Genomic DNA, 26,306 nt, shown 5'->3' with positions numbered 1-26,306 from the left:
TGGATGATGACACTCATGTTAGCACATTCTCCCTCCACCAAGTACAATCTTTCCCTTGGGAGCTCTAGCTTCAGCAAGATCTCGTGGCGGGACAAATGCAATTTTATTCCTCCTTTGTCTTCAGAATATTTTTTAAACTTATGATTCCATTTTTAAACGAAGATCTTATTTTTTCTTTTCTATGGAAAATTAGGGTCCTTCTCTGAACCATAAAATTATCTTTCTCTAAAATTTATTTAAATTAGACACATTAAAACATACGGCGTGTTCTTTTAGTTTTTCTTTCTTTTAGGTTTCCAGGGGACCACGAAGAAATCCTTAGGGCTAGTTAGTGTCTAACGGTATCAATGAGGAACCTGATGCCCAGAGAGATAAAGCAAGTTGGCCAAGGACTCACAGGTAGCCGTTTATAGTGTAGGAGGCTAGTTTCTGCTCAAGTTACAGGACTAGTAAACCAATGAATAGATCTGGTAACGGAGGACACCCATCATCATGCGTTCCCTAGAACTTTTAGCCCTTCAAGGTCAACGGGGAGGCTCATAACAGCAATTTAATTAGGTGAGATCCAGAAAAATATTTCACAAGCTTTCCTCTGTATGAACTGCAACAGTAGGGGGCGCCCTCCAGGACAAAGGAAATTAACCTGTTGTTTTACGATTGCTTGTCATCCATCCCACAGCTGGACGTGTCACTTCCTAACTCATTTGTGTCTCAGTTTCACCGAAATCTAAAGAAAGCTATGGAAGACCTATAATTTTTCGAAAATTTAATTTAGACTTTCAGTGTTCAAGTGGGATGAAAAGGAGCTTGGCTCCTTAGAACTAGCTGCATCGGCATGAGCCTCTGAAGAGGGAACACCGTACAAAGGGAAGCGGTGAATCTAGCACAGCAGAGCGCCTACGGTCCGCCCTTTACTTTCCACTCACCACCCCAGCCCCAAATGGCCAAAGTTCCATCCTCCCGTCATCCCGCGCGTCAGTAAGTTCATCAGACGTCCCTTGTTTTCTTTTTAGACTGTGAGACTGAAGTTAGGCTGGAATTAATGGTTAACAGCTGATGTTTGAGAGTGTGGTTAAGAGCAGCTCTGACTCACAGCACGCTAAATGTGACTTTGCCCAAGCGCTAAGGTGCACAGGCAGGTTCAAGTTCTCTAGCTGTCTCTCTGTCACTTGTTTGAATATACAGTAAAATAAGAGGAAAAAATTTAATGTATTGACAAAGCAATCTACTCTACCAGGGTATATTTTTGACATGCAAAGGTTTTAAGGACTTTCACAGACATGCTGTACAAAGAGGCAAGGTTACACAACATTGGGAACCAGTAAAAGTAAATATTAAAGTTAAGGGAACATTACCTGCACAAGCTCGCTTAGAGGATGAAGACCATTTTGGAAGAAGAAAAACACTCTTACTAAGAATTTCAGCAAACAAGGTGTTTTCAGGTATGATTTCAAAAATTATTATTTAAGATTTCTCTCAGGCAATATTCCTCGAAGTGCCTTTTCCATCATGGGGGGGTTTTAAAAAAGTTTTACAAAGAGAATGATTAGTTTTTAAAATTTGTCTTAGTGAACATTTTAACAGTTTTTAGTTAATATCCGTAGCCAATTTGAGAGGAGATGCAGAATGAAAGAAGCGTAATAGTTTGTGCTCAATAACAAGGATTTTGCAAATTAAAAAGATATTCAAGAGCAATATTAAAAAATCAGAAGTCTTGGTTTGTCTCATTGATAGTTGGTTTTTCATAGAGCAGTTTAATACTTCATGGAGATAAGTATATTTACAGGTAACCAGGACAACCAAGTAATATATTTTCAGAAGAATTTTAAAAAGTGAAAACTTCACGAGTAGAAAATCATTTAGTGCTCTTTGATAGATATACAGAGACTTCAAAAATGGAAAGAAAGGAAATAAATTGCAAGAGAAGACAAAAATGGAAAAATACTGGGAGTGGGAGGGGTCAGATGAGAAATACCTGATTAATAGTAAGCTGGAGCCAGAGGAGAGGAAGGGGAGGAAGAAAACTCTCTCCTGTCAGTCCTGGGTTCTTCAGAACTATGAAGGTGTTGGACACCACACACACAGTCGCGCTGAGGAATGTTCTAGGATTTGGGGAAGATAAAATCCAGCATTAGGATAGGAGCTCTGTGAACACTATTGAATTAACTACTTCTCTCCCTCCTTATTTCTTGTAAACCCTGCTGTCAGTAAACTAATTATAAATTCACATTTTATGTTCTAAACAAATGCACATTTTTCTTTTTGTAGGATGATTTTATTATATCAAATGGTACATTTCATTTTATTTGCCTCAGTTTCTGGTGGTAAGTAGAGCTTTATCTTCAGTATGGACTGGAAATAGCTTGGTTCTCTCACTTGTACTTTAGAAAAAAAGAGAGCATAAGCCCAGAGAGAGAAATCACGTTACAGTCCCCCATGTGGGAGAACGATTCCCACGCCATCCACTCCAGGGAGGGAAATAAAATGGTTTTATTTTTTGCTTAAGGCTCCAGGTGTTTTCAGAGCAGAAAAGGAAATTGAGGTGAAGGCATTATTCTTAATAATGGGAATCTATGTCTATATGTATATCCCTATTTGTTTGTATCTATATCTTCATCACATATTTAAATGATATTTAAAAGCAGAAGTCTTGACTCCCTTCACAGAGTCCCTTTTCTGTAAAGCAGTCAGTTTAATGCAACACACACAGACACACACAGACACTAGCAACTTTGGACTGAAAAATGTTACGTGAATATTCACACATAGTTTATGCATTTCAATAATTTAATTTTAATTCTTCATTCTACATCACATCCACCACATTTGTTTATAACTTACTTAACTGATATTCAGAAGAACACATCAGTACAAGTATTTTTAGCCCCTATGCTTGTTTTTTATTTAAAATGAGAGCTTAAGCATTCCTTTAAAAAGTAACTTAGATGTATTACATTTAATTTCTGCTACTGTTGCTAGTGTTTTATACACAGTAAAATTTTTCTGGCAAATGTGAAGAATGACAAATCTAGGTAAAGAGATTTAAAATAAAATAAATTCCAGTTAATGTGTTAAACTATACAGTTCATAATTTCTTTTTTCTTTGTAACAAGGCTGTTATCCAGCTCATTGTATTCCTCCATTGTCATCATTTTGAAATAGTATTGTTATTTTCTTGATAAAAAAGATCAGTGATAACTCAGCAGACTTTTCTCTCTTTTTTTTGGTGAAGAAGATTAGCCTTGAGCTATTATCTGTTGCCAATCTTCCTCTTTTTGCTCGAGGAAGATTGTAACTGAGCTAACATCTGTGCCAATCTTCCTCTATTTTGTATGTGGGACACTGCCACAGCATGGCTTGATGAGTGGTGTGTAGGTCTGCTTCCAGGATCCGAACCTCTGAACCCTGGGCTGCTGAAGCGGAGTGCACAAACTTAACCACTATGCCACCAGGCCAGCCCCTCAATGGACATATTTTAAACACTGTACCCAGGACCGAATATATAATCTTTACATGTATATATGGAACATTTACAAAAATTGAGCACATTCAAGGCCCTAAGCAAGTCTCAACAAATTTTAAAAGATTGAAATTATACAAAGCATGTTATCCAGTCACGGTGGAATTAAGCTGAAAAATAACAGTAAGACCACTGGAAAATGCTCAAATGTTTGAAAATTAAGTAACATCCTTTTAAATAAATATAAGTCAAAAAGAGATCACAATGAAAGCCAGAAAATATATTGAACTGAATGATAATGAAAATACAGCATATTGGGGTTGGCCTGGTGGCGCAGCAGTTAAGTTCGCATGTTCCACTTCTCGGTGGCCTGGGGTTCGCTGGTTCGGATCCTGGGTGTGGACATGGCACTGCTTGTCATACCGTGCTATGGTAGGCATCCCACATATAAAGTAGAGGAAGATGGGCACAGATGTTAGCCCAGAGCCAGGCTTCCTCAGCAAAAAGAGGGGGACTGGCAGTAGTTAGCTCAGGGCTAATCTTCCTCGAAAGAAAAAAGAAAATACAACATATCAAAGCTTTTGTATGTAGCCGAATCAGTGCTGAGATAAAATATATAGACTTACAGGCATACATCAGGATACAGAAAAGGTAAAAATTAATGGTATAAGAATCCAGATCAAGAAGACAGAAAGAGAATAGCAAATTAAATGAAAAATAAACTAGAAGGAAGATAAAGAAAATTACAGAAGTTAATTTAATGTAAAACAAATATATACTAGACAAGTTCAACACAGTCACACTCTCCAACCCATTTTATAGGGTCAGTGTAAGCTTGATACCAAAACCTGACATTATGACATTATGACAAGCCACAGGCCTTTTTTCTTCATAAACATAGATGCAAACATCATAAATAAAATATTAGCAAACAATCCAGCAGTATGTTAGAAAAAATAAAAATAATAAAGATGATTACATTGCCACAAAACTGGGTTTCCAGGAGTGAAAAGTTAGTTTAACATTCACAAATCAATAGATGCACCCAAAAGAAATGAAAGAAAAGACTCTAACAGGTATATTCATGAGAGCATTATTTGCAATAGCCAAAAGGTGGAAGCAACCCAAGTGCCCATCAACAGATGAACGGATAAACAAAATGTGAATATACATAAGGTGAAGTATTAGCCTTAGAAAGGAAGGAAATGCTGACACATACTATGACATGGACTAACTTTGAAGATATCAAGCTAAGCGAAATAAACCAGTCACAACAGAACAAATACTGTATGATTTCCCTTATATAAGTACGTAGAGTAGTCAATATCATAGATAGAAAGTAGGATGGTGGTTGCCACTGGTTGGGGGCCAGGAGTTATGTTTAATGGGTAGAGACTTGGTTGGGGAAGATGAAAAAGTTCTGGAGATGTATATGTACTTCAATAAAAAATAAAATAATTTTAAAAATTAATAATGCAGAAAAAATTTTTGATGAAAATTTCATTCATGATGAAAACTCTTAGCAAACTGGAAATGGAAGGGAACTTTCCTCATCTGTTAAAGAATATCTTAAAATAAACAGACAAACAAAAATCCAAACCAAAAATCTTCAAGAGACCTAATACTCAATAGCGAAGTATTATTGGAAGTTTTCTCTAGATATTGAGAATAAGACAAGAATTCCCACCATTGTTACCATTAAACATGATATTGGAGGTCCTAGTCAGTGAGGTAAAGAAAGAAAAAGAAATAAAAAGTAAAAGACTAGAAGGAAATACCTTAATAACTTTTATGGTTCATAGATGATATGATTGTGTACCTAGAAAAATCCAAAATAACCAACACGTAAGTTATTTGAGCCAATAGATTACGTTAGCAAGAAGTCTGGAATACAAAGTCAAATACAAAAACAAGCATTTGTTAGTTTACAGAAAACAGATTAATCAGTTTTTACTGGTGCTAAGAAGCTGTATTTGGATTTTTTTTTTTTAATTAGGGGTCTTTTTTCTTTTTTTTAAAGATTGGCACCTGAGCTAACATCTGTTGCCAATCTTCTCTTTTTTTACTTTCTTTCTTCTTCTTCTCCCCAAAGTCCCTAGTACATAGTTGTATATTCTAATTGTGGGTCCTTCTGGTTGTGCTATGTGGGATGCTGCCTCAGCGTGGCCTAATGAGTGGTGCCATGTCCGTGTCCAGGATCCGAACCGCCGAAACCCTGGACTGCTGGAGCGGAGTGCGTGAACTTAACCACCCAGCCATGGGGTGGCCCCATCAGTTGTACATTATTATTTGCCCATCACCATATAAATGTGTCCCTTTAACCCCTTATGCCCGTTCCTTAATCCCCTTCCCCTCTGTTCTCTTTGTCCATGTGTTTGTTTATTTTGCACATACAGTGCACATATATTTTGCACATATACGGTGTTTATCTTTCTCTGCGTGGCTTATTTCGCTTAACATAATACCCTGAAGGTCCATCCATGTTTTTGCAAATGGGGTCATTGTGTCTTTTTTATGGCTGAGTAGTATTCCATTGTGTATATATACCACATCTTCTTTATCCAATCATCAGTCCATGGGCACTTGGGTTGCTTCCACATCTTGGCTATTGTGAATAATGCTGCAATGAACATAGGGGTGCATAAGTCTCCTTGAATTGTTGATTTCAAGTTCTCTAGATAGATACTCTGTAGTGGGATAGCTGGGTCGTATGGTATTTCTACTTTTAATTTTTTGAGACATCTCCATGCTGTTTTCCATAGTAGCTGCACCAGTTTGCATTCCCACTAGCAGCGTATGAGGGCTCCCTTTTCTCCACACCCTCTCCAACAAGTGTTATCTTTTGTCTTGGTGGTTATAGCCATTCTAATGAGCATAAGGTGATATCTCATTGTAGTTTTGATTTGCATTTCTTGATGATTAGTGATGCTGAACATCTTTTCATGTGCCTATTGGCTATCTGTATATCTTCTTTGGAAAAACGTCTGTTCATGTACTCCGCCCATTTTTTGTTGTTGTCGTTCAGTTGTGTAAGTTCTTTATATATTTTGGAGATTAACCCCTTGTCAGATACATGATTTGCAAATATTTTCTCCCAGTTGGTGTGTTCTCTTTTCATTTTGTTCCTGGTTTCCTTTGCCTTGCAGAAGCTCTTTGTCTGATAAAGTCCCACTTTTTTATTTTTTATTTTGTTTTCCTTGACCTAGTAGACATAGTATTTGAAAAGATCCTTCTAAGACTGATGTCAAAGAGTGTACTGCCTGGATTTTCATTTAGGAGTTTTATGGTTTCAGGTATTACCTTCAAGTCTTTGATCCACTTTGAGTTAATTTTTGTGCATGGTGTAACATAATTTTCTAATTTCATTTTCTTGCATGTGGCTGTCCAGTTTTCCCAAAACCATTTATTGAAGAGACTTTCCCTTCTCCATTGTATATGTTCTTGGCTCCTTTGTTGAAGATTAACTGTCTGTAGCTGTGTGGATTTATTTCTAGGCTTTCACTTCTGTTCCATTGATCTGTGTGTCTTTTTTTTTTGTACCAGTATCGTGCTGTTTTGATTACTATAGCTTTGTAGTATGTTTTGAAGTCAGAGATTGTGATGCCTCCAGCTTTGTTCTTTTTTCTCAGGATTGCTTTAGCTATTCAGGGTCTTTCGTTGCCTCTCAAAGGGAATATTTTGAGGTGAGAACAGACTCTCCATCAATGGGAGGCTGCCATGTGGTCTGTTGGAAGCAACACAGAACTTGGGGAGATGAGGCAGTTTTTTATGTTCTTAGTCATTCTTGGCGGTTAGCTGCCAATTTGGGAGAAAATCCCATGACATATGGAGGTGATAGTTGGGTAGCTTAGTAGGCATATATGGTGAATTTTTGAGGCTAGTCTTTGGCAAGATCCTTGACTCTCTCTTCTCCCATGAATCCCTTTGGCAGTTTAGTGAATACTCTGGACTCCAACTGATGAATAATATTTTTAAAGGCATAATGTAAAAATACGTGGAATTACCAAGGAAATCAATCATATTGAAATATAGTTAGTTAAAATGTGGAAAAAAGTGATATAAAAATAGGTGCACTTCTTATTAACATACTATGCAACAAGATTTAGTGGTGGGCCTAAAACTAAATAGTAATAATTGCCACCAAACCAGTAATGAGGGATAATGATATTTTGAGATATCTGCACCTGTTGAGTTTTCTTTTTAAATCTGTGATTTTTTAAAGACCACGTCACAGATACTATAAACGTGAATGTGGTTGGTTGCTTACATTAACAATAGAAGGTAATGCCATATTTCAGTTAGAGGTTAGTGAAAATAAAGGTGAAATTTTCCACCGTCCAGTCCACGGACTACCTAAATCCTATAAGCCTCTACTGACAGTTTTGACTGCTTTGTACCTACATATGTTCCCACCCATTTATTGGTATGCTGGTGGTTACTACAATAAATATTTGAGTTGTATTTTATTCTGCCCAAAGTATTTTCATTTATGTTATATATACATATTTATATATATACAAGCATATGTATTTTTTGTTGTATATATGTATATTTAATATTAAGAGGATCAAAGGCTATATAGTAGTACTTCTCAATGAGAATACACCAAGATGAAAACTACAGCCTTTTATTCAATGACTAAATAATAATGACCCAAATAATGGCCAAATCTGGAATATTAGATATCTCTTTCTAGAAACAGAAAAGATTTTATGCTTTTAGTTTTAACTTATATATGGTTTCAGGTGAAGGAGATTCAGTTATTTTTCTGAGAGCCTAAAGTTTCTGTGACTAAACCGCCCATTTTAAATAATGAGGTGATGTACATTACCACATCCAGGGCCACTGAATGCTACTGGAAAATGATCACTGTGAAGCCTTTGTTTCATGTGAACATAGAGTCTGGACAAAGGAGCAAAGGCGAAAAGGAAAAGCAGGAAGTCTGTTCTGGACTTGGATGGGATCGTAAAGAGCATCTTTTGCCAATAAAGATCTGAGGAATGATTCAATTCCCCACAAAGCAGTGTTTTTCCAAGAGCAGTGATTTCCAAGAGAATCACTCATAAGCAGTGCCATCGAGGTACATGCGCCATTTTGTGATTTTCTTTTCTCTTTGAGGCTGCTTATCCAATAAACTAATAGTGAAGTACGGATTGCTCTGATTTGCAAGTTCACGCGTATTTTCTGTTAAGCAGACCTACTTCTCTCGCTTTTGTGAGATTATTACCTAGTTAGACATGCCTGCTAAAATCCAAAATAATGCGTGCTGTGCATTGCATCACAGAATGTGTGACTAAGCTGTTCAAAGATATCTACTTTCAAGGAGGAGACATTACTACTGTTTTCACGCCAAGCGCCAAGCACTGCCAAGTTGTTTGCACTCACCACCCAAGGTGTTTGCTCTTCACTTTTATAGCAGAATCATCACCTGAAGATCCTACCAAATGGTAAATATTCGCATTTCTACATAAAAGAAATAGATGCTCTGTGACAATTACCTACTAATCAATTTCCATCTCTGTTTTATAAAATGTAATGTTAACAATTAGAAAATATATTGTCCTTCAATTGAAATATTAAATATTACAGAAAAAAGATGGTATGTAGGCAGGTCAGGGAGAAACAGACATGCCTCTCAGTGAGGACTTCCTCTCTTGTGGTCTTGTTATTAATTGTACACTTATCTCTTATTTCTTGCTACTTTTATGCCTCTTAATCTTTGCTTTTTGGTTGATTATTGATATTATTTACACTGGTGTTTTCCCCTCAACTATTTTATTAGACAAATCTAAATGTTTTTAAAGATAATTTGAAAGAATAATACAATGATCCCCTGTCAACCCCAAGAACTTCTGCCATTTGTACCTTGCTTATCTATATACAGTCACACGTCGCTTAATGACAGGGATACCTTCTAAGAAATGTGTTGTGAGACGATTTCGTCGTTGTTTGAACATCATAGTGTGCACTTACACAAACCTAGCTGGTTTAGCCTACGAAACACGTAGGCCAATGATGCTAATCTTATGGGACCACCATCCTATATGTGGTCTGTCGTTGACCAAAACGTCGTTATGTGGCGCATGACTGTATGTGTATGTGTTTAACCATTTGAAAATTTGAAAAAGTCATAATGCTCCACCCCTGCATATTTCAACATACGTTATCCTACACAAGAGACATTCAAAATTTTTGAAGAATCCCTTTAGATCATCTCAATTGTCCCCAAATGTAATTTATAGCTACTAAGCAGAATCTTGTGAAGATTCACAAATTGCCTGTAGTGGTTTTGTCTCTATAGTCATATTTTTAAAAAAATTCAAGAACATTCCACCCACCACTTTTGTTTCCATAAAAAGCTTGAAAATTTAATAATAAAGCTTTACTATACAATTAAGCTATCAACATCTTTGTGTATTATTGCTGCATTTATAGATATTTACATAGTACCTTGAACTTATAAAATTTACTACTCTAGAATCTACAACAGAGATTGGCAAACTTTTTCTTAACAAGGAAGAGAGTAAATATTTTAGGATTTATGAGTCCAAAGGTAAAATCAAGGATGTTATATGAGTACTTATGTAACCATTTAAAAATATAGAAACAATTCTTAGCTCATGAGCTAACCAAAAACAGGCAGAGGGCTGCATGTGAGCAATAAGCCATAGTTTGCCCAGTCCTATTTCCCTTTAGGAAGGAGTATTATATGTGATCTTTTAAAGATAGGGATGTTGGAATGAAAAACAAACTCACAGTCTTGCCAAGAAAATATTTGTTTTGGCGTAAGATATGGTAGTTCATTTCATTCTTTTTGATTTTCTGTGTTCTGACTTTTAAGACCTGTAATTTTAAAACATAAATTCCCACCCAGTAATGTTATTTTTTCAAAAACAGGTTTACTTGTATCCTGAAAGACAGTGTTACAGAAACACTGCCAATGGTGAATATGACAGGAGCAATTTCTGGATATTCTTTCAAGCAATGTTCGCACCAAATAAGTGGTAAGATGTCTTGCTAGAGTTAATAGATACTAGTTATTGTGATGTATACATATAGTTACATCAGATATAGTTTTATGGTTATAAAACAAAATCCTGCTATATGGAAATCGTCTCAATGAAGTTCTTTCAGTTTACAGTCAGAAGTAGCATTTTTCATGTAGTTCATTAAAATTTATCTCATAGAAGGACATATCTTACTACATCACTTCTCATCATTTATTTATTTCCTTTCTCTTTCTCAGCTTAAAGTTTTATATGAAAGTCCTTGAACATATTAACTCAAAGGAAGCATCTCTAAAAGTTGAGATGATGCTTGTCTTAATAGTGAAAGAGGCACTTGAGTAGGTTAATTAATGAATCGATCAATCGGGGGAGGTAAGGAGACAAGAGAGGCCAGGCCAGGAAATTGAAACAGGAATTTACAGGTCTACTATTGTTGCAGTATACGAAAGACATTGACATTCTCTTACTCCTTACACGTGAGAGTAGGAATTAAGCAGATTAAAATAAAAATAAAAGGCTTCCAAGGGAAAGCGTGTGAAAGAGTGGAAAAGTAAGTCAGGAGGGATGGTTGCTAAGGTAGGACTCTTGCAGTTGCTCATGGAGTCTGGAAGATAACCAAATTTTCCACTTTTATTTCCAGCTTGCAACAAAAATATTTATGTGGATGTAGACATGAAGGGCTTGAACTATAATAGCTCTATTGCCAAGAATGCTCAGGAATGCCAGGAGAGATGCACGAATGACATGCACTGTCACTTTTTTACATACGCAACGAGGTGGTTTCCAAGTGTAGAGCATCGGTAAGTGAGCTGTAGACTGAGCCCGAAGACATTAGACTATCTGATGGAGAACAAAATGGAGGTTCATTAAAGTCTTTTTCAGCAACTTGATGCCAAAGTTTATTTTTAACCCCTACAAGACATTTCTGTAATAAATATTTACAGTTTTCTTGATGGAAATTGCATTTAAAGCCCAATTTGGATGCATATCATTTATGGTAAGGAGTTTGTCTTTTAATGACAGTTATAAAAAAATATGTATATGCTTAACCCATCTCCTAGCTAATTTAAAAAGTGCCAAATTTTTAAATTGGCTATTTTGAGACACATGCAATTGGTCTGACTGTGCCGTTCCCAGCCTAAATGATGTTACAATCTGACTCTTTAGATCAAAAAGAAAAACCTGCTCAGATATCTCCCCCAAATTTTTCCTTACCTAAGACAAAATAACGGAAGTTTATGTGAAGTGTTTTAGTCTCTCCCATACCAGATTTTGAAATATTCCAGGGGTAAATCTATTGTATAAGAATTAAAAAATGATCTGATCTACAATGGTTAACATGTTCTCTTTAAAAAAATTTTTTTAGGGAAAAATATCATTAACTTTTATATTTAGAAATAGAGATATTCTAGATTTGTATGGTAAACTACAGTTATCTGGAATGAAAAAAGAGAAATAAGTTCAAACGACTAGTATTTGGATTTTCACTTTGGATTTTAATGTTCTGCTCTCCACAGTCACAGAAAGGAGATGAGTGGAAAGAAAATAAAGCATCAAATATTTATTTCAAAAACAACCGTGATAAAACAAACTCTCAAATCAATAATTAAAATTTTATGCTTAGTTTTCAAGCTTTTTTGTCTTTAGCTCAGCTCAAACCACATCTTTTTATATATTTTATGTCTAAGACTTAATGCGATGTGCACAAGAAGCCAGGAGATTGGGCGTTGTTATGCAATACAAAAAAGTTAGAATGCTAAAATTGAGAGGGGCTTGAGAAGTCATTAATTCCTGCACCCCTACTCCTCATGTCACCATCCCTCTTAAACTGTCATTTTACTGATGAAAAATAAACTTACAAAATTCACAGGACCATGAGGTCCTGGCAGAGTCAAATCCAGCTATCTAGCCTCTCAGATCAACTCTTGTCAGAGTAATTCCTTAGCTATCATGCCCAAGCAGTCTCTCAATGGGTATTTCTCATCAACTTATGCTTTTTCCTACTTGTCTTTGGAAGAATAATGTATTTTTCCATTTTCATTTTTATTCAGTAACATTTGTCTACTGAAGTATACCCAAACAGGGACACCAACCAGAATAACGAAGCTCAGCGAAGTGGTGTCTGGCTTTTCACTGAAATCCTGTGCCCTTTCTAATCTAGGTAACTATTATTTTCTTAAGGAGGTAGTTTAACCATTAAATAATAGGTGCTGATGATATGTACGATGGGCCTACCTTAGCATACCAATTATGCTCACTGATGAAATGAACCCAACAGTCTTTTACCGTCTTCACGTGAAAAATTCCATTGTGTCCTGCATAATTAGAGCTTGTATTTGAATTAAAAGTTTAAAATAATCACTTCTGTTTTTCTAAATTACAAAAAAATTTTTTTAAGATCTTGGAGTAAGCAAACTTTTTATTTTTTATTATTAGGACTTTATTTCTTGAGAGTAGTTTTAGGTTCATAGCAAGACTGAAGGGAAGGTACAGAGATTTCCCATATGCCCCCTGCCCCCACACATGCATAGCATCCCCCATTATCAACCTCCCCCACCAGAGTGGGACATTTGTTACAACTGATGAACTTACGTTGATACATCGTAATCACCCAAAGTCTGTAGTTTACGTTATAATTCACTCTTGGGTTGCACGCTCTATGGGTTTGGGCAAATGTGTAATGACATGTGTCTGTCATTGTAATACCATACAGAGTATTTTCATTGCCTTAAAAGTCCTGTTTGCCCTGCCTATTCATCCCTCCTTCACCCCCCAATAAACTTCTTTGTATGGAATTTACAAATACCATGACTGGGATCTTACTGTTTGTGAATTGATTTCCTAAACATTGTTTCTTCTGTTGTCCAGCTTGTATTAGGGACATTTTCCCTAGTACGGTGTTTGCAGACAGTAACATTGACAGTGTCGTGGCTCCAGATGTCTTTGTCTGTCGCCGCATTTGTACTCACCATCCCAACTGTTTGTTTTTTACCTTCTTTTCTCAAGAGTGGCCTAAAGAGTCCGAAAGGTAAGGAGTTAAGATTAAGAGTAATGTGTTATCTTTTAAAACAGCTGATCAAAATCCATCATTAAAACTTCCGAGCAACTACAAGTTTAATCTAAATGTCTGTATAGGATAGATAAAAGTTGCGAAGAATTCCCCCCTTCTCTCTTTCCATTCCCCACCTACAGACCACAAATGCAAAGTTACCAAGGACTCCTGGTTTTCTTTTGCTTAAGGAGGTCTCTCCCTTCAGCAAAGGGAGAGTTGCCTGGTTCTGAATGGAAGGAAGAAAAGAGATGGTCTTTGAGAGGCAACTTAGTGTAATGCCTGGTTTAAGATAATTGAACCTAGGGGCTTGCCCAGTGGCCTAGTGGTAAAGTTCACATGTTCCGCTTTGGTGGCCTGGGGTTTGCAGGTTCAGATCCCGGGCGCAGATTTACACATGGTTCATCCAGCCATGCTGTGGCAGTGTCCTACATAAAAAATAGAGGAAGATAGGCAACAGATGTTAGCTCAGGGCCAGTCTTCCTTACCAAAAAAAAAATAACCAACCAAACAACCTGAACAAAAAAAATGATAATTGAACCTGGAACAGAAAGAGCTGGAAATACCAGTGACATATGAAATCCAAAGTGGAAAGAAGTTGAACTGAAGACCCACATCAATAGAATTGTGGGTGATAGTGGAGTGAGGTTTGAGAATTGAGACCCTGTTTCCCTACGGATGGATATTAACTCAGGAAACCTTAATAAAGTGTGGGAAATTTCTCTGATCATAAAAGGGACATTTGCTGGGGCTGCTGCCCCTCATTGACAAGGTTCACTAGGAAAAAAAATCTTAAGATTCAGTCTCCTTCGAAATCTGGATGGTATATATTATCTGAATCAGAATTCTCAAGGCCCTTGGCATTTGCTTGACTTGGCTGCCCATTATTGGGAGAATGTCCCCCAGAACAATCCAGCCAAGGGAAGCCCTGAGCTCCTTGTCCATCAGCAAGCCTGATTTTCCATCGACTGAGGCTGTAATTTCAGAAGCACTAGGTCTGTCGCATGAAAATATATCTGTTACTTTCATTTACTCAACAAATTTAATATAACTTATTTGGTGCCTACTAATGAGGCACTGTTCTAAACACTGGGGGTATCATTAGTGAACTAAATAGATAAAAACCCTGCCTTACTTGGACCAGAGTGGAAGTGATAGAGATGCAATCAGATTGGGATATATTGTCAGTGTAGAGCCAATAAGATTTGCGGATCCACTGGATACCAGCTGTGAAGGAAAGAGTCGGGGATAGTACCAAGATTTTTGGCCCAAGGAATTGAAAGGAAGGAAATGCCAGTGACTGAGATGTGGAAGATTTCATAAGGGAAGAGATGCCTAGTAGACATCCAGAGAGAAATGTTGAATTGGCAATTGAAAAGAAAAGTCTCGAATTAAGAAGAGATTTACATACCATATCTATGCCTGGGTGTCACCAGCATGCAGCTGGTCATTAAAGGCACTGAAATTGGTGAGATCATCACAAGTTTGAATGCAGTCAGAGAAGAAAGAAAGTTCAAAGATTGAGACTTGAGGCATTATAAATTGGAAAAGTTATAAAGATGCCTTTGTGATGTGTTATTTTGTGTTAAGGACTGCTCTTTTTCTTTTTTATTCCTTTTATAAGATTCCCAATCCCTACCTATAGGAGGGGTAACACATTTTATCCTCAATATAGAGTGAGAGAAGAACATAAATTCTAAAAGCAAAGACTTGGCTTTTTAAATTTAAATTAATTAAAATTAAATAAAACTGAATATTCATTTCCTCAGCTGTATCGGCCACATTTCAAGTGCTGAACAGCTGCAGGTGGCTAGCGGCTATTGTGTTGGAAGGCATAGGCAATGGAACGTTTCCATCACTGCAGAAAATTCTGTTGGACTGCACTACTCTAGACTGTGATTTGGTGCTCATTGGGAAAAACTACTTCCTGCCAGGACAATGCTGCCCGGGTGTGGGGCGTGCGATGGGTTTCACTTGTCCCTGTCTAAGCCTGCTGCAATTCTGGAAAGCAGATTTTTAGGTAGCATGAAAATTCTAGAATCTTTGAGATAGGCTGAGAGTGTTGAAAGGAAGGAAATAAAGAAGGAAGATGCTAGGAACACTGACAACAGAGCAAGTTCAGAAAATTTTTATGGAGGTAGGTGCTTTAGTTTTGAAAATTTGTCTACCACCTATGGATCGTTGGGTCTGACTCTGATTTATGAAGAGAACTTTCAAAATGAGAAAATCTTCACTATTAAATGCCAACATGAGCTGACTTCTGTATGTGCTGTAAAAAATGTTGTTTTTCTTTGATATGTTTTATATGATATATTTATGTTGCCCTTTTTTTACTGTTAGAAATCTTTGTCTCCTTAAAACATCTGTGAGTGGATTACCAAGTACACGCATTAAAAAGAACAAAGCTCTGTCTGGGTTCAGCCTACAGAGCTGCAGGCACAGTGTCCCAGGTAAGCAATGAGAGCATTTCTTCTGATTAATATCAAGAGATCAAGGAGATTGATGAGTTCTAAGGTGTTGTGTCTCATATCCGATATGTGATTTGCTGTGTAGTGTTCTGTCATCCTTCATTTTATCATGACACTGATTTCTTGGGAGAAGAACTGGACATTGTTGATATGAAAGGGCACGAAGCCTGCCAGAAAATGTGTACCGACACCATCCGCTGCCAATTTTTTACCTATTCTCCGCCTCATGAATCTTGCAACGGAGGGAAGTAAGACATACAGGGTTATACAGATGCTCCTGTCCCATCTCTTTTGAAGGGCATTATGTTTATACCATTTTGTTTCCAACCTGCAGGGGTAAATGTTACTTAAAACTTTCTTCAAATGGATCTCCAACTAAAATTCTTTATGGGAGAGGAGGCATCTCTGGATATACATTACGGTTGTGTAAAATGGATAACGGTGAGTTTAATGTTACTTGAAAAAATACATCTGAAGGAGTTATTCTATGCTGAATACGTCACAACAAGAAAGCCAATAATAGCCACAGAGGGGACAAAATTAGTGAAATAATGAACTTTGATGCAATTTTCTGTTATTTTCACTCCTATCACCCAGGATGATCAGGTTTTAAAGGTAAATATTGGGCCTTGACTAAACTCTGCATTGCCTAGTATTAACTGAAGATGTATTTTAATTTTACACATTCATACATCTGGTATTTCATGGTGAGACTCAGGCTCAGCCAACACTTTTATGTCTTGCTTTCAAGGCCAACTGTCTTTCTTATCATCCTTTATAACTGAAATATCAACCAGCATCTTAGTTAATCAAATTATTCATTTCCTTTCCATCGGCCATTACTTGATCTTTAGTTGAAACATAAATAATCATCATGTGTTTGACAATTATGTCTCTATTCAAGAAATACTCAAGTAGCTACTTCTCAGGGGTCTTCATTCTTTCAGATTCCCTGCAAGTGTTCTACATACTTATGAATACCACAAAAATTACGGTAAAACCTTATTACTTTGTAACAATGAGTGTGGTACAGTGGAAATAAGTAGATTGTCCAGATTAAACAAGACCTGTAATAACTTAAAAATTACAATAAAAATCAGATCAGTAGTGTTTTCATCTCTGGCCAGTTTCTGGGCTTAGTAGCCAGAAATGGTTTGCAGGTGAGTGGAATCGTCTAAGGGATGGCATCCCCAACAGGAAAGAACTTTCCACACCCTCCTCCCTAAATTACCATCATGCCCTGTTATGACTTTAGTATTTCTTGATTTACATAAAACTGCACATTTTTAGACTTTTATTGCTTAATGTCTGATATTATAATGCAATATAAATTAAGATGCAACTGAGATTTGATGAATAAAATAGAAGTGATAATTATGCTTTGTAATAGTTTAGAAGTATGAAAATTTTTTGTGTCAGAATTATTTGCTCTGCTGGGAAGTTGAAGAAATCCTTAATTTGTGAAAACTTGTTTTGTAGAACTTATAATATTATATTGTGTTCAATACTAATATCCTAACTAGGAAACTACGCCTTCCTAGAGTTTAGAGGGGGCTCTGATGGAAATCTTTGGGTGGTTCAATCTTCTTTAAAACGTCAATCAATTAAATTGTGTCTCATACATTCTATGTTTTTCTCACAATAAATTTACCTAGGCAAGAACGAGTGTTTACACTAATTCTGCTGTCTTAGTTCTACTAAGCATTAGAGGGACACAGCAAGTTTTGTTGTTAACTATGTTGACATAGTTTAAAAAATAAGAACCAGCACTTAGGCCTTAAATTGCAGAATCCATTCTCCACTCTCCTTCCTTCGTTATGCTCTTCTCTGTTGAATTTATAGACTCTATAAAGATTGCAGAATACATCAGGTATAGATTGATAGTTGAGGCAGAAAATATAAGGGAAAATAAAATCTTCTACCTTTTTAGTGAAGCTTCTGAATTAAATGAAACTAGATAATTAGGTTTGGCTGTACTATATTAGATGAAATAATACCCTACTAGGAAAGGAAACATCTAACTGAGATGTTTATCATGTCTTGCACTGTCGTTGGTCTACAATATAATTTAAGTTTCTTAAGATACAGAGCAATTGCCGTCAAAAGAAACATGCCTTAACACAAAACGTAGTGCTAGACGTACATATTTTCAATATTTTGTTTGAACTGGGAAACCAAATAAAATGAACATCCAGACCAATGACTCATTATTGAGTTGTTCATAACATATTTTAGTTATTGCTTCCCTATTAATTTTCCTAAACTTTGCCATTATGCCACTTCCAAGCTTGCAATTACAAGAGCTTCCCAGTAATTCCAGAAAAGAGTCAAAATCTTCAAAAGGGTCCTCTAAAACTAATCTCCATCTGATCCACTCTAAAGTAAGAGCTCTCTTCTCAGCATATCTAGGTTTTCATAAATACATCATGCTTGTTCCTACCTCAGCTTTCCACCAGCTGGTGTTTCCTTCAAATCTCCTTTCCCTGTCCTTTCCTTCTATTTGAATCTGCCTCAGTGTTACACAGTCATTTCCCGTTGAGGAAAGACTTAGAGAGGTTGTTGACATCTACAAAACTAGTGAATGACTCTAGGACGTGGCTTTTGAGCAGTGAATCTTCTGGTAACTTCACACTCCTCCTCTAGCAAAGGACCTGAAGCTTCCTTGATCCCCTGAGCATTGCTATCCTAAGTGTGATCTGGGTATAGCACATTGGCATCACCTGGTGATACCAAGCAATACTCTGCTTGCCATGCTCTGAGCCAATTAATCACAACAAATTAGAGATCAAGAAAGGAGGTTTTAATTTGATTAGCCGGCATAATTGGGAAGATGAGACTAATGTCTCAAAAAACCCCCATCTTCTGAAGATTACAGAATCTTAAGGTAGTTATATAGGGAAAATGGACAGTTAGGAGGGCGTTTCCTCCAGGCATGACGGACTTCAAGGTCTTCTATTGTTCGGTTCTTGTGTCAGCTGCGATGGATACCTTGTAGATGTGTTTCCCACCTATGGTCAGCCTGTTTCTGGAGAGAAACTCACAGAACAAAGTTTTAATTTATCAAGCTATCAGGGAGTACATACATAAGCAGAGGCCATAAATCAGGAGAGCATGTGAATTTTGTAGAGTATGTGCAGAGCAGCGAGTAGTCACGCAGAGGAGGGACTGCGCCCGTTTAGTGTAACAAGATGGCCTCACTTTTGGTCACTTACACTGAGTTTGCTAGAAAGAATTTCAGGCCCTGCCCCAGACTGAATCAAAATCTGCATTTTAAAAAATAACCAGGTGATCCATATGCACATTAAAATATGAGAAGCACTTCTCTGGAATACTATTGTCTATGAACACCTCACTCCCATTCTAGCTAGGCTACTTGGGCAAATTTGGCCAAGGCTTCCAACCAGGAGGGTGGGTTCTTGTGTTTGCCATTCCAGGAAGTAGAGATAGAATGGACTATCCCATCAGGTCAGCCAAGACAGAAAGAAACAAAGGGGTAAGTCTGCATCAAAGTCCTTGGAAAGCATCAAGCTTTGAGCCAAAGAACCCCACACTGTCAACAAGACCAAAGGGCAAAAGCAGTTCACAAACAGAAGAGCAGGCCAGGTTTGGATGCTGGTGGAGCAGGAGGGACTGGGACCAAAGGTTGGTCTGAGTGGGAGGGGATAGAGGAGAATTGGACAACGGCTACAAACTGAGTGGAAGACGCTTAACTTTTCTAACAGTAGTTCTCAAGCTTTAGAAGGGCTGATTACAACTGAAATCGCTAGACTCTACAGCCAGAGGTTCCCATTCACTGGGTCTGAGGAAGGGCTCAACAGTTTGTATTTCTAACCAATTTCCACTTGTTGCTGTTGGTCTGAGGGCCACACTTGACAACCCCTGCTTTAAAAGGACCATCAGGGTTATTGTTCCAGGGGGGATAAGACTGCCTCCTAGGACCAGATGAGGCATTATTTGGGGGCATGTGATTTCAAGGTGACTTACTCATTCAATTCTCATGTACATGTTTTGCTTTGTCAACTTGATTATAAAGTTTCTTCCAATCAAGGTCATGGGAAATGATTGAGTCAAGGGAAGGTTTTCTTCCCGTTGTGCCTGAAGGAACATAACTACTGATTGCAAAAGAAGATTTAGGAAGCTACTCATTGCAATCCTTTTGTTGCAGCTTGTACAACCAAAATCAAGCCCAGAGTTGTTGGAGGAAGGGCGTCTGTTCCTGGTGAGTGGCCATGGCAGATAACTTTGCACATCATCTCACCCACCCAGAAACACCTGTGTGGAGGCTCCATCATTGGAAACCAGTGGATATTAACAGCTGCTCATTGTTTCGACGAGTCAGTACTAGTACTGTTTTTGCTCGTTCACCATGCTCACATATAGATTAAATCTATCACTAGTATTTTGGTAACATTTTTTAAATGTACATTATTCTATTAGCTAAATTAATTTTCTATCTTTAATGAATAAAAAGCAAAAAGGGAAGAGCCGCTCGTGGTCTACTAGCATCCGAACGGATGCAGGAACATGGCTGACTGCATAAAATTCCACTTTCTTATTTAAATGTATATAGATCCCCAGGGGAGTTCTTGTTATTTCCTATGAGAGAACACCGTCTTCTGTGCATTGTCCTAGGCATTGGGTCCAGAACTAAACTCAAAGAGAATTTTTCAGTCCCTGAATCTAATTTCCCATTCTGTCTCTCCCTTTCTCTCTCTCTCTTTCACCGTTTCCACACACAGAAGGAAGAGTTCATTACGCATCCTCAAATTGTATTCCCTACTTAGGTCAACTTTAATATTGGCCAAACATCAAAGCTCCATGGGGAGAGTATATGTACCCTAGGGAATTTTAGTTGGCCAAACTTCCTCTTTGCACTTCAGTATCCTCTGAGTTGTTTCCAGATACAGTTTTGTTGTGTGTATATACATTTTTTATCAGTATGCAGCATACTCACATTATAACTCGAAGATACATTTGAAGTCAATAGTCTCCTTTGCCTTTTACATATGGGAAAATGGAGTACCAGAAAGTCTAGGTGAATGTCTCAGGGTCACGGCCAATCAATGGCAGAGTTGAGACTAAAACCCAGAACTCTTCGTGTGTGTGTGAGTGTGTGTGTATGTGTTGGAGAGTGGATAGAGCATTTATTCATTTTTGTGTTTAACTATAAGGTAAACGCTAGCCCAGGCTCTTCTATTTAGGAGAAATATATGACTGAAAAATCTTGGCATGAAATCACCTTCTTCCACCTAAAAGTCCAGCACTGGCAGAAAATATTAGCTAGTATAGCCAGTTCAATAACAGTCTAGCTCTAATGTTTGGGAATTATTTGGTAAAGGAAATTTCTTTTCTTCTATTGTTTACTCCTTAGGGTAGAGTCACCTAAAATTTTGCGTGTCTATAGTGGCATTTTAAATCAATCAGAAATAAAAGAGGATACATCTTTCTTTGCGGTTCAAGAAATAATAATTCACGATCAATATGAAATAGCAGAAAGTGGGTATGATATCGCCTTGTTGAAACTGGGAACAACAATGAATTACACGGGTATGTAGAATTTTAAACGGAAAGTTTTCTACAGTGATGACCTAGACGTAATGTTTAACACTGCCAGATTCACGGCCTGACCCTGGCCATCGCTCCATGGTTGATATCATGGAAGGGGAGAGTTTGCAAAGCTAGTCTTTCAATCTAAGACTGACTTTCTTTGCTGATTATTGAACCCTATTTTGGGCTCTGGATGAAATGACAAGTTTTCTCCAGGCTTCATCAGATGAACAGGATGACATAATTTTTGTAACACATTGGAATATTAAAGAGGATTTATACCTCCCTTTTAGGGACAAAAGGATTGCAGGTCAGAGCAATTAAGCAACTCTTACACGGTCCCAGACCTGGCTAGAGAGATGGAGTTAGTGGGAAAGGCTGCGGCTGGTCTCGCTCTTGTGCCCTCATCCGGGAATGTGTTGAACGTATATATGTTGAACATATAATGCTGAACATCAGGGATGAAAATGTTTGACAATGAGGCAAAACCGAATATAAATAGAGAATACAGTAAATAATGCAAAGTGAAAGAAGAGAGTCTCCTCGGAAAGAAGACATGTTTCGTTTCTGATAACTAAATTATGGTTTTTACAACTTAGATTCTCAACGACCCATATGCCTACCTTCCAAAGGAGATACAAACGTAATATATAGTGATTGCTGGGTGACTGGATGGGGGTACAGGAAATTAAGAGGTAAAAGATGATGTTTCTTTATATGCTTCATCCTAAAGAACACAGTTTAACCATAACCTTTTTTGCTATGTCAAGTCATACATCTAAAATGTAAGTAAAATAATAACATTATTCAATTGCAGAAAGTGTATTGATAAAGATGGAAAGAAAAAATTACCCAGATGAGGATAATATTGTGTCTGTTTGATTGGAAATTTTAAATGTGACGATCTCTTTAAAGATTAATTATTTTTAATGAAGTTTAATGTGAAACCTAGAACTTTTCAGTCAATGCCCTAGCCTGTTATTCAATTATTTTCTCTAGGAAGCCATTCCAGTTAGAGCTATAATTAATTTTGAACTTAAATAACATTAACAAAATGGTATTCACAATAATGGGCATAATGTCTTCTTTATACTCTGTAATTATAAAAGGTCTGAGGTAAACCTAATACTTTTTCTTCCTGGATTTTTATATAGGTGTGATTTTAATTTTAAATACATATATTTCTATTTAAATATCTATTTCTATTTCTATTATATATATGGTTATTCCATTAACAAACTAAAAAATTTTTCAGACAAGATACAAAATACTCTCCAGAAAGCCGAGATACCCTTGGTGACAAATGAAGAATGCCAGAGAAGATACAGAAGTCATAAAATTACTGATAAGATGATCTGCGCAGGCTATAAAGAAGGAGGGAAGGATGCTTGTAAGGTATGAGTGTTCTCAACCAACGGAATATATTTAAATTAGAATGTTTAATGCATTTGAAAAAGCAGTCTTCTGCCAAGGAACAGGAACACAGTGTGTTAGTTTTCAAACTGAAGTTTATGAAAGGGCCAAGACGGAATTTTAGCAAAACCACTCAGAGGAAAATGTATTTAAGATGAGAAGCATATGAACTGATCTGTGTGCCTTTTCTTTTCTCCTCTCGTCTTAGGGAGATTCAGGGGGCCCCCTGTCCTGTAAACACAACGAGGTCTGGCACTTGGTGGGCATCACGAGTTGGGGTGAAGGCTGCGCTCAGAGGGAACGACCAGGTGTCTACACCAACGTGGTCAAGTATGTGGACTGGATTTTGGAGAAAACCCAAGCACCGTGAAAGAGTTCCCGGATGTCAGCGGACTCCCTGAAGGACCAACCAGATTACTCTGGGAGAGGGTTTTGATTTCACCGCAGAAGACAACTGTGCCACCATTTTCCTCTACAGGTTACAATACTGAGACAGACCCAAGTTGAAGGCGCTTGGCATTTGCAAGAAGACGCCAAAAGAAAACAAGCCACTGTTTTCAAAACTGCTGTTCCATGATCCTTATAGTTTGCTTTCAGCATCCAGTCTCTTGCTTTTTGATCACACCTTTACTGAGCCAAAGAAACACAATAAGGTGATACTTCTGAAGATTAAAATATAGCCAAATACATCAGAGAAGAATTGAGCAGTGGCACCAAAGGATCAGGTTGAACTGCTGAAAGAAACCACCGTAAAAAGATTTGTTAAATGAAAAATGGGAGCTGGAGAAAACGGAGACAAGGACGGTCACCACCAATTTGCGAGAATCTGCTCTCTGCCTGTATGAACACATCTCCTAGTAAAGGAAGAACGGGACTGCATTCAATGACAGGTTTTCAGAATAATCAGGAATTCTTGTCATTTCGACTTTGAATATTTTTTTTCAAATTAGTTTGAGTAGATACAAGCTCTGAGTGTGAATGTGGACTCCAGAATTTCTATATGGGAGAAGATTAAAGGCAGCAACTCATCTGGAAGTGGTCCTTCAGGGAACTAGAATCTCAAAGATGTACTTGCCTAGAAAACTATTTGTGCAAAGATTGTATGTTTATTTGGCATGGTTTTGGGGTAGAGGAGGCTGATGGAGATGAAAAGAGCAAGGTAAAGCCTTTCTAGGACAGTCTGCCACTGCGAGTGTGGGTTTGAAAATCTACATTTATAGATAAATGTGTTGGACAGAAATCAACATAAAGTACATCCATGCTACAGAGGAAAACAATTTGGGAACAAATGGATGATTATAGTAGAGTCTTAAGCATCTTCAAGGCAGCTCCCTGTTTCTGAAGTCCTGGAGTTTTCCTTTTCCCTACAGTGCAAATATTTACCTGGTTGTTGTTTCTGGTGTAGTGTAATAACTTAGAATTTGCATCGTCTCCACCAGTTTTCAATTTGTGTCAACACCTATATAATTTACCAAAGATGAAAAATATTTTTTGAGCACACTGAGCTGTGCAGCTTCAATGTGAGCAAATAGATATGTCCCTTCCTTCATGAAGCTTCCAGTCTAGTCAGCATGAACAGCAAAAATCAAATAATTACACAAGTATAAAGTATATCATTTAAAATGGAAAAGAGAGGGATGCACAGGGTTCTATGAAAAGGGAGAGGAAGAATAGCATTTGGGGCAGGTTCAAAGATTGGGACAAAAGGAATTTGTTCTGAGGAAGACAAAACAAAAACAAAAGCAAGCAAAAAACTCCCAAAATAAAAAAGACTGGAATGGCATAAAAGGGCCAGATCCAAAATGCTTGTAGATTCAAACAACACTGGAATTGAAAAGTAGAGTGCCGCTAAGATTACCAAACAATGATAATTTTTCTTGTCTTATTGTCTGTTCATTACCGTAGTAGTCTGGATGCAACACTTCACGTAAAAAAAGATTAGGATGTAATTCCTGATAAGAAAAGATCTTTCCTCTACATTCCTCATCTGTGTCTCTTTTGTTCAAAAGGAGAGGAAGAGGCATTAAGGGATAGAGGAGGCTATGTGTTACTAATCTATTTCTGAATAAACGTTTGTTATTCCTTTTAAAAAAAATCTTTCTATAAAGTCTTTCCCAAGAAATTTTTGAGAAAAACACATATTTTAGTTTTGTAATATTTAGCTTTGTATAATGTTTAATTTTTGAATAGCTAATATATGCCCATGGTTCAAAAATGAAAACACCATAAGAAGATACAAAATATACAATAAGATTCCATTCTCCATGCCAAAAGATGGCGCACTCTACACACCCTTCAGCATTTTTCTCTTTTTCACTTAGTGCTCTGTCTTGAAAGTATTTCTGATTGGTATTGAGAGGGCTTCCTTGATCTGTTTTTACAGAAGGATGGTATTCCATCACAGAGATTCCACGTTGTATTTAACCAGTCCCCTACTGATGGACACTTAGGTTGTTTCCAGTTTTTCACTCTTTCTTATGTATGCAGGTAAACTTGTAGGATATATTCCAGAAGTAGAATTGCTGAAAACAAAACAAGGATCAATGCTTTCATAATTTTGATAAATATTGTCAAATTTCTCTTCAAAAATTTGTAGCAATTCTCTCCCATTAGCAATGTAAGAGAGGGTCACACTTTGGGTAACATTATGACATCAAACTTAGGAATTTTTTGACAGCCCAATAGGTGGAAAAGGGTATCTCAATGTAGTTTTATTTTGCAGTTCTCTTAATATAAGTGACATTAAACATCACATGTGTAAGGTCACCAAATTATTAACTGCTTAATTTTTAATTAAATAGTAATTTGGCAGTTACCATGTAGACAAAAATAGAGTATGATCCTTGCAGTCTTAAAAATATAGTAAGAATTCTTGTGAAAAAAGTTCTAGAACTTACATTGTGCAAACTGGATAGCAGCTCAGTGTGCTGAACTTACTGGGTGCCTACCTTTCTCCCTGTGTGTTATAGACGTAAATTTGGGGTGGAAGTGACCTCATCTCCAGTTCCAGGGGTGGGTCCTGATTTGTGTGCATCCAATGACATAATCTTATCTTCCTTTCCCTGGGAATGAGATCACGGGTGAGCAGGTATAGGCAGCTGGCACATGGCATGCCCCAGCCACAGCGATTGGCTCAGCTGTCAATCTGAACCATGTTTAAGACTTTGGATTGATTGTCAAGAGAATAGCTTTCTCTTCCCCCTCCACTGGGGGGGTGGCGGGGAAGCACTGACCTTGGTTGCGGTGGCAGCAATCTTGAGAAGCCAGCCCAGGGCCCCCAGAGACGTGGAGACAGAGTACCTGAGGCCTGAACAAACTCTGTTTCATAGCAATAAATCTCCTTTTGTGTTTAAACCAGTTCG

The 26,306-nt window shown here is 37.4% G+C and overlaps 1 protein-coding gene across 3 annotated transcripts; it reads left to right on the top strand.

The window, feature by feature from the left end:
* The first annotated feature begins 1,129 nt into the window (after window positions 1–1,129).
* On the top strand, window positions 1,130–26,306 carry F11 (coagulation factor XI). Of its 3 annotated transcripts, none has more exons than XM_070499997.1 (15): window positions 1,130–1,442; window positions 2,269–2,324; window positions 8,745–8,907; window positions 10,358–10,464; window positions 11,108–11,267; window positions 12,519–12,628; window positions 13,336–13,495; window positions 15,857–15,966; window positions 16,070–16,232; window positions 16,319–16,425; window positions 20,150–20,318; window positions 21,356–21,531; window positions 22,131–22,226; window positions 22,787–22,926; window positions 23,153–26,306. In XM_070499997.1, the coding sequence occupies exons 2-15, from the start codon at window positions 2,270–2,272 to the stop codon at window positions 23,312–23,314; spliced, it is 1,878 nt and encodes a 625-aa protein (XP_070356098.1). In that variant the 5' UTR covers window positions 1,130–1,442; window position 2,269; the 3' UTR covers window positions 23,315–26,306. The 3 variants fall into 3 exon arrangements, with proteins under 3 accessions (XP_070356098.1, XP_014711250.3, XP_070356099.1); XM_070499998.1 differs by having other exon boundaries at window positions 1,305–1,442; window positions 8,784–8,907; XM_014855764.3 differs by lacking the exon at window positions 2,269–2,324.

This window comes from Equus asinus, chromosome 27, assembly GCF_041296235.1.
Source record: "Equus asinus isolate D_3611 breed Donkey chromosome 27, EquAss-T2T_v2, whole genome shotgun sequence".
In the NCBI taxonomy this organism is placed as follows: Eukaryota; Metazoa; Chordata; class Mammalia; order Perissodactyla; family Equidae; genus Equus; species Equus asinus.
This window is presented reverse-complemented; position numbering and strand designations above follow the sequence as displayed.

Coding starts and splice junctions, on each gene's coding strand:
- F11 (XM_070499997.1), top strand. CDS start 2,270: ATGATTTTATTATATCAAATGGTACATTTCATTTTATTTGCCTCAGTT. Junction 2,325..8,744: donor ATTTGCCTCAGTTTCTGGTG/GTAAGTAGAGCT, acceptor ATTGCATCACAG/AATGTGTGACTAAGCTGTTC. Junction 12,629..13,335: donor CTGTGCCCTTTCTAATCTAG/GTAACTATTATT, acceptor TCTGTTGTCCAG/CTTGTATTAGGGACATTTTC.